The sequence below is a fragment of the Benincasa hispida genome, chromosome 4, assembly GCF_027475165.1.
Source record: "Benincasa hispida cultivar pf3 chromosome 4, pf3_genome.v1.1, whole genome shotgun sequence".
Taxonomy (NCBI): Eukaryota; Viridiplantae; Streptophyta; class Magnoliopsida; order Cucurbitales; family Cucurbitaceae; genus Benincasa; species Benincasa hispida.
The window spans coordinates 23,489,235-23,497,540 of NC_143481.1; the positions used below are offsets into that span (position 1 = coordinate 23,489,235).

General features: G+C 35.7%; 1 protein-coding gene across 1 annotated transcript; it reads left to right on the forward strand.

The window, feature by feature from the left end:
• The first annotated feature begins 578 nt into the window (after positions 1-578).
• On the forward strand, positions 579-7,812 carry LOC120075402 (ubiquitin carboxyl-terminal hydrolase 16-like). The gene is made up of 11 exons (XM_039028773.2): positions 579-1,394; positions 2,603-4,037; positions 4,114-4,202; positions 4,514-4,599; positions 4,705-4,867; positions 4,977-5,097; positions 5,287-5,444; positions 5,594-5,678; positions 5,776-5,988; positions 6,787-6,848; positions 6,932-7,812. The coding sequence occupies exons 1-11, from the start codon at positions 1,114-1,116 to the stop codon at positions 7,590-7,592; spliced, it is 3,354 nt and encodes a 1,117-aa protein (XP_038884701.1). The 5' UTR covers positions 579-1,113; the 3' UTR covers positions 7,593-7,812.
• Positions 7,813-8,306: the final 494 nt, after the last annotated feature.

An 8,306-nucleotide genomic window follows, 5' to 3' on the forward strand; every position in this document is an offset into this window, starting at 1 on the left:
TTTAATCTTCGTACTTTTTCAATCCTCATTACTAGGTTGTTGTTGATTTTTCTAAAAATATTTTGTTTTTAATTAGCATTTTTACCGTAAAATTTTAAAAATATCTTCATATATTATATTTTTCTTAAAAAAAATTATTATTATTATTTAATTAATTTAAGAAAAACATTAACTTTTAGGACTAAATATAAGGTTTATTGAAAATATATGAACTAAAATTAGACAATTGAAAGTATATGAATTGAAATTGAACAAACTTCAAAGTATGAGAACTAAAATGGTATTTTAATTTTTTTTCTTAAGCATTGAGTTTAATTTTTATTTGGTATAGATTTCAGAATATTATACTTGTAGGCCTCACCTTTAAGATTGATTTTAGTTTGGTCCCTAAATTTTAAAATCTTGCAATTTTACCAATTTAAATTTTGTTTCAATTTGATCTTTTAGATTCTAAAATTCATAATTTTCACCTTATTTTTTACTCAACACTCATTTTTTCTTTAGTGTTAATGTAATTAGTTAATTTAAAGATTTTAAAATATATGAATCAACAGAAACTAGACTCAATATGTTTTCCCATCCTTTTAGTTATACTTTTTCCCAATTTCCAAACTCGAATACTATTAAATTCCATTATTCCCAAAAATAATAAATTTATTTAAAAATCCTAATTTTCTTTCATCCATTGCCATTGGTTTTCATCTTCCTCCCTCGCTCTAGTTTCTGACCTTTCTCTTTCCCCAAGAAAACGAGCCAAAGAAAGAAAGAAAAAAAAGCTCCATTGATCTGAACTCTGCAGCAACAAGTATTGTTTTTCTGTCCAATCCACGAGCTCGAGCTTCTTCGCAACCTCACTCCACCTTTAATTTCTTGCCCCAACTACGCGACATTCTTCTCTTCTTCCTCTTTCCCTCTCTTTTCCGCCATTTTTTTTTGTCAATTTCTTGTTTCTTCAAGTTTTTCCGTGCTGTTTGTATGACCAAATCACCCCGCGCCACCATTTTCACTATAATCTTAATCTGCAAGCTAATCGAGGAATCTATGTGTGGTAACAAGGTTAGAAGCTTAGGTTTCTGGCGTTTCTGGTGGGTGCATTTTGGTTCTTCAGGATAAATGCTTGTCGCTGGGGATCTAGGGTTTCAGAGCCTGGTCCTTGCAGTTTGCTTGGTTTTTCCTGTCATTGGTCTTGTTCTACGTCACAAATGGCAGCTTGGTATGGCCAGAAAGGAAGAGATCAACCGGCTCTTGGTTTTTGCCTCGGAGGAAGCTGCTAGGGTTGAACTTCAGGCTTCGTTTGGGTACATTCCTGCGCCGATTTCTTTGAATCATCTCTGTGCTCTTTGTTTCAGTCCCACCACCACACGTTGCGCTCGGTGTAAAGCTGTTCGATACTGGTATTCCAATCTTAGATTTTTTCTGGCACTTGTTTATTTTCTTTTAAAATTGCTGGTTTGATGTTTCGGCTTGTGTTAATGGTGTCGAATGTTCTGTGGTTGTCTACCACTGTTGTTTTCATTGTTTGGGGGGCGGGGGTCTTTTAACTTTTTTGATCTTTTCCCCTTTCTTGAGTTTGGGATTTTGTGGGAATTTTGGGGACGAGCTATTATAGTGGAATGGGGGAAATTGTGCTCTTGATCATTATGTTTACATGTTGCATTATTACACTGGATAATTTCTGACTCTAACTCAGTTATTCCATTCCCTTCCTCCAAGTAAAGACTGTCTTAACTGCTTAACACTTTCAAATTCTCTCACTTTTGGGATAAAGAGATTGGAGTCGGTTGCGCATACTTATGGCATAACTGAACTGTAATCTGTTTAACAATTACCAAAGAGGATGAGATGATTTATCGTTCTTCAAGACAACAACTAATTTATCGGCTATTTTAAAATGATAGTTGAAAGTTGCCAACCTCCAGCAGAATCGGAAGAAGTTTAAAAGCCCAACTACTTATCCGCTGTGGGAAATCCCATCAGCTCATGGGTTGGAGGACGTGCGTGCGAGCAAACCCAAATTCCGTATTAAACTTGACTGGACCCAAGGGTTTGTACTTCAGTCTTTATTGGGACGTGATACAAAGTTGACAGAAGATACTTAACTTGAACATTTATTGAGAGTTGAGAAAACCCCTTTGTACTTTTTGACAATGCTCGAACCTTCCCCGGATGTATGTTTGTTGATGGGTTTCTCGAGCCACTTCTGAATGAAGAATTCTTCTTACTTCTCTAGGACAGATTGGAAAATTGATATTTCCAATGACTTTCATATTATTAAGCATAAACGTCATGCTTAGTCGTGTTAGAGTAATATGATCAAAATCAGAGCTTTCTGATGGTGTATGCATGTGCTTTTTTTGGACATAGTATCTCTAATCTGGAGAATTCTTATTCCTCATTAACATTGCAAGCTTGTAAAGTTTGTACACACAATCCAATAGTCTCAAGCATGCTTACTGAATATTTGTTTGTGTGTTTTGTTTGAAAAAGGTTATGGGCTAGTATTTTGCTAGATAATAGCACTAACATGTTTGATACAAGATAAGTCTATTCAAGCTGACACTTCCTTCAATGATTTCTTTTATGTTGCCGTTTTGACCTTCAGTTCTGGTAAATGTCAAATTATTCACTGGCGACAAGGTCATAAAGACGAATGCCACCCACCCAAAACGTCTGATTCATCTTTGGAGAAGGAAAATGATCCAAAGGACAAGTTAGGAAACCAACACCACTCTGGAAGTTATGACAAAAAAATTGATACTGACAATGGGCAATGTATAGAACCAGATAAGATCTTGTTTGATAAACATACATCACCAGACTCTGGTTACTCTAATGGTGTTCCAAGTGAAAAGGATATTAGTGTGAAGTTGCATGCAGATGAGGTGGAAAATTCAACTTCAAAATTGCCTGATACCACTTTATATGAGTTCCACACTTCCACATTAAACACTGAATCATCTGATGATGCATCTGTGAGTGAGAACAATAGCGAGCCTGGCTCCCCAAGATCAGATGGATATTTGTCTGCTCAAAATTCATTTGACAAGGATAATACATCTAGAGTATTGATTGTTGATCCAAACAAGCCATTGTCTCCCAACTATGCTCCCTTGGTAAACTCTGTTGATAAATTGTCTAAACTGAAAACAGAAAGTCAACCTGTATTCATTGGGATTGGTCCAGATTATGATATCCCTTCAAAGGCTGCTAAAGTTCGAGGTATAGGTGGGAGTGGTGAAGCTGCTTCTTCCAGTTTTCAAGAAAATAATGGAAATTCTGTTGGGCCGAAAGGTGATGTTCATGAAGATTCTGTCCCATCTAGTACTGATGGTGCCAACAACAGAAACTTTTCAGGAAGTCATTCGTTCCTACACTTTTCATTCAGCTTAGCTGGAGGTACTTCTCAGTCCAATGCACAAGTTGCTGAAGTAAATGAAAATGTAGCAGATGGTAATCTTCCTACCACTTTGGGGATAAACAGAATTATCGAATCTACTTTGCTATCAGATGTCAATACTGAATCTATAAAGGTTAGAAATTCCCCATCAAGTTGCAAAGGGTCTCAAGAGAAAGTTAACACCGCTAAGGGATTGTCAGATCACTCTGTAGTTAATTCCACGTTATCTTCTTCCTCTTCTATCAATCTGTTTCCTGTTGCTTCTAAATCTGAATCAAGGAGTATTCATGATTCAAATACTAGTATATCAATACCCATGAAGTCTGAAAGGTCAGGCCCTGTTTTCATCGAGCCTGATAACACTTCAAGTATTTCAAAGCGTAGTGGCAATGGGTCTTTAGTGGATGGTTCGAGTGTTCATTTGCTTTCAAGTAATGGAAGGGAACCAGTTCCTCCAACTGATTCTAGAAAAATTGGTGCCACACAAGTTGGTACTGGAGTTTCCTCTCTGGATGCCAACTTTTCGTCCAAGTCGGTTTATGACTTTAAACCTTTTGCTCCCAATGAACTTAGAAGATCTAAATCGCATCGCGGTTATGTAGCTAATGGCAGTCGAAACGCTGGAAAATACAATAACAAGGTTGTTTACTTGTTTATTTTTGTCTGAATGGAATTTGGTTTGGTTGGCAACTTAAATAATAGTTGGCTTTATACAGGGAGACTTTCCATATGAGCTTTTTGTCAATTTATATAACTGGAATAAAGTGGAGCTCCAACCATCTGGCCTTGTCAACTGCGGGAACAGGTTGTTATAGTTACTATGCTCATTTGTCTTTTTGTAATTATAAAAGTAGGGTCGCAAATGTGAGGTGTATTCTATGTCTTCTAGGTTCATTACAGAGGTTTCAGCTGTCTAGTTTAGCTCCTGCTGTTTAAAGATGAATGTTCAAAATGTATGTGCAATTTTGATTTGGATTTATAGATTTTTTTTTTAAAATTTTAAAATTTTTATTTATTTTTTAAATCTTCATGTGTTTGCCGTTATTTTTTTATTCTTTTGTGGTGCAGTTATCTCATGCTTTTAATACTCGTAACTCTTATTTTTACTCTATGCAGCTGTTATGCAAATGCTGTACTCCAGTGTTTGACATTCACTCCTCCTTTGACAGCCTATTTTCTTCAGGGATTGCATTCTAAAGCATGTATACAGAATGCACTTTTTATCACTTTGTATTATGTTCTATTTTATAATAATAACTTTAAATTTATGTGGCTTAAAACCTTTTGTTTTTGTTTTTGCATATTAGGTGCAAAGGAGAGATGGTGTTTTACCTGTGAGTTTGAAAGTCTAATACTCGAGGCAAAAGAAGGAAAATCTCCACTATCTCCTCTCAGAATAATTTCTCAACTTAGAAAAATTGGAAGTCAACTTGTTAATGGGAAAGAGGAGGACGCACACGAGTTTTTGAGGTTTTATTTTGAAAAAAATTATTGCTAGTCTCCCATCTTTATTTTATCAACGTTTATTGTTACTTTTCAAAGAACTGTGAACTGGGGGATTAATGAGTTAGTTTGACAGGTGTGCCATTGAAACAATGCAATCTATCTGCTCTATGGAAGCTCAAGCAAGTCGATCAGGCCCTGTGGAAGAGGAAACAACTCTAATAGGCCTTACATTTGGAGGCTACCTTCTATCAAAGGTGGTACAAGGTTTATTTTTGCCAGCTAAGGATATTCAGAATATCAGTTATTGAAATTTTGTTCTATAACCTATGTTGCTACAACACTCTTTAGAGCCGTTCCTTTCTATCTAAAAAGCCAGTGAGGAGTTGATCTTCTTATGCGAATACTAATGCTTTCAATGTTGATTGTTGATACTTCACTTGCAGATCAAATGCACAAGGTGTGAGAACAAGTCTGAACGAATTGAAAGGATTTTAGATCTTACTGTTGAGATAAGTGGGGATATTGAAACAATCGAAGAGGCTCTTCAACAATATACTAGCCCTGAGATTTTAGACGGGGAAAATAGATACCATTGTACCAGGTTAATAGATTTGTTATTATTATTACTACTACTATTATTTGTATAGTGGGAGCATCTATTGGCGGTCGCTCCGACTCAATTTCTCTATTCACATATCGTCCTATTGTCTTTTTTTTAAGTAGATTTATTTTTTATTCAATCTCATTCAGATGCAATTCTTACGTGAAAGCCAGAAAAAGGTTGTCAATATTGGAGGCTCCCAACATCCTGACCATAGCATTAAAACGATTCCAGGTTTTTCTTCAACTCATTGATTGTTGTTATTTGCATCTTTATATATATTTTGTGCTTTTCTTTCTCTCACTTCTTTATGTTTATTTATCCAATTTAGTCAGGCAAATTTGGGAAGCTCAATAAGCCGGTTATTTTTTCGGAAATCCTAGATCTGGCACCCTATATGAGTAGCAGAAGTGATAAGTCACCCGTATACAAGCTCTACGGAGTGATTGTTCATTTAGATGTTATGAATGCCGCATTTTCCGGTCACTACGTGTGCTATATCAGGAATAATCAAAACAAGTGGTTCAAGATTGATGACAGCACGGTATGCGATCAAATTCCATTATGCTTGAATTTGTTAAGTGTGTAGGCCATCCTAGGTAGTTTTCTTCGTTAATCTGTTAACCTTTCTTCACTCTTTAATACTGTGCTCAATATTAGCTAGATAAGAAGGAAGATCATGAATACGTAAGTAAGGAATAATATCTCCATTTGTAGAAGTCTTTTAGGTGAAACAAAAAACAAAATCACGAGAGTTTATTCCCAAAGTAGACAAATATCATAACATGGTAAAGATATGTGGAAGGTAGTTGTCACTAACAAATAGTATCAGAGCCATGTCCCCAACTTAGCAGTGTCAGTAGAATCTTCAGGCGTTGTAGAACATGAGAAGAGTTAGAAATAGATACCAGCTGGACAGGGAGATGACTATTTGAAGAAATATTCAGCGATATTTTGTTTGAGGAAAGGATTGTTGGGAGTCCGTTTAAAGTTTCTACATTGACTAGATAAGGAGAAGATCATGAGTGTATAAGCAAGTGAGAACATATTGATTAGTAAGAGATATTTTGGGTGAAACAAAAAGCAAAGTTATGGAGCTTATGCTTTAACGGGAGCATAACATAAGGGAATAATCTGCCTGCCTTCACCAATAATAAATATTTTATGTTTTTTTCCGTCCCAATGACTAATATTGTTCGTTTGACTCTCTGTTTCAGTAATGAGTAGTTGATCCACTAGCAACTTTTAAGCAAAGTGTTATCTTCGAATTGCTTATTCGAATTACATTTTACATGGATGCTATTCTCAGAGACGTGACTTCCGTTTTTCTATGGTTGGGTAGGTAACAGCTATGGATGTTGAAAATGTACTAACAAGAGGGGCATACATGCTCTTTTATGCAAGGTAAACTTTGGGGCTAAAATGATTTGATCTCGAGGAATTGTTGTTTCGATTCTTTCATTATTTGACGACAGTTAACCTTGCAGATGCTCACCTAGGACTCCAAGGTTGGTAAGAAGCAAAATTATGACCGAGTCCAAAGATGGACGCATTCCATCTTGGATAAATGGGATGAGTAACTCATCTAAATCAAGTCCCAACTCCACATATCCTGATTCCCAGAACCTTCATATCAACAACAATTCATCAAACGATCCTTCAAATATCAGTTCGTTTTATCGAAAGTTCCACCAGCTCCAGAAGCTTTTGGAAGAGGACTTAACGAGCGACAGTTCTTCTCTTCTCGGTAGCAACTCTGATGAAAGTTCATGCAGTACCAACAGCAGCAGTGACTCTACGAGCACTGATGACTTACCAGAGTATTTTTACAGCAGCGATTCTGGATGTGGTTGGAACGGTTTGCAAATTCCTTCTGACATAGACGCTTCTTTACCATCATCATCTTCATCCTCCCCACTTTTGCATCCAGCTGATTCAAGCGAATGTGCATCGGTTGGTGCTAAAACTGAGCAACCTCATCCCAATTATACCAATGGGATCAGTAATCTCTCTAGTAGGCGAGAATCTAACGGTAGGGAGAAAACTGTGCGCTTGATGGAGGGTAAAGATGGTGTTTGGTTGCACTCTGACCCTAGCAGACAGTGTAGCAATGTAACGAGTAATGGTAGTTGTAGAAGGGAAAGGTAAAAAGGGTAAATATTTGATTATGAAAATGTATACCGAGTTCAGAGGTGAGTAAATAAGAGCTTTAACATGGGAGAGAATGTACTTAGAAAATGTTTAGAGAGCTGATTCTTTTTGAAAGGATCAGCTGTTAATATTTTGTAACTCACGTTTCATACTATTATTATTTTTATTCATTACGGCTGTTAATAATAAAATGCATTCATATGCTTTTTATTTTGTTTATTTTTCTTCAATATTAGAATAAATGCTTTTCTTGTAGAATTGGACCCTGGTTTTATTCTTAGTGAAGTTAACGCATATCAAACCCTACACTGATGGATAGAGTATTTTAAAATTTTTTATGTCAGTTTTTCACCCATTATAATTCCCAAAAAAGAAAAAGAAAAAAGAAAAAAAAAGGGAGATCTAACTCTATATAAATTTATTTTAAAAGTTTGAATATTATAATTCCTATGATTTAATTCATCTCTCTCAATGGGTTGATCAGAGGTTGATAGTTTTCATATAGGGTAATTGCATCCGACACTTCTAGTGCAAATAATTAAATGTATAACAATATTTTTAAAAAATTGCAAATAAAGTAGAATCTAACTATCACTGATAGAATCCTACCAATAATAGACCATATTGTTAGCTATATGGCTTATCACTTCGAAAGTTAAATCTAAATTTTGTTGTATTTGCAAATATTTTAGGTCTGATTGCTATATTTGC

Bases quoted from the DNA above. Each gene is read 5' to 3' on its own strand.
- LOC120075402 (XM_039028773.2), top strand. From the start codon at position 1,114: ATGCTTGTCGCTGGGGATCTAGGGTTTCAGAGCCTGGTCCTTGCAGTT. The intron at 4,868-4,976 runs GTTTTATTTTGA...TTAGTTTGACAG, and splicing joins GACGCACACGAGTTTTTGAG to GTGTGCCATTGAAACAATGC. The intron at 5,445-5,593 runs GTTAATAGATTT...AATCTCATTCAG, and splicing joins AATAGATACCATTGTACCAG to ATGCAATTCTTACGTGAAAG.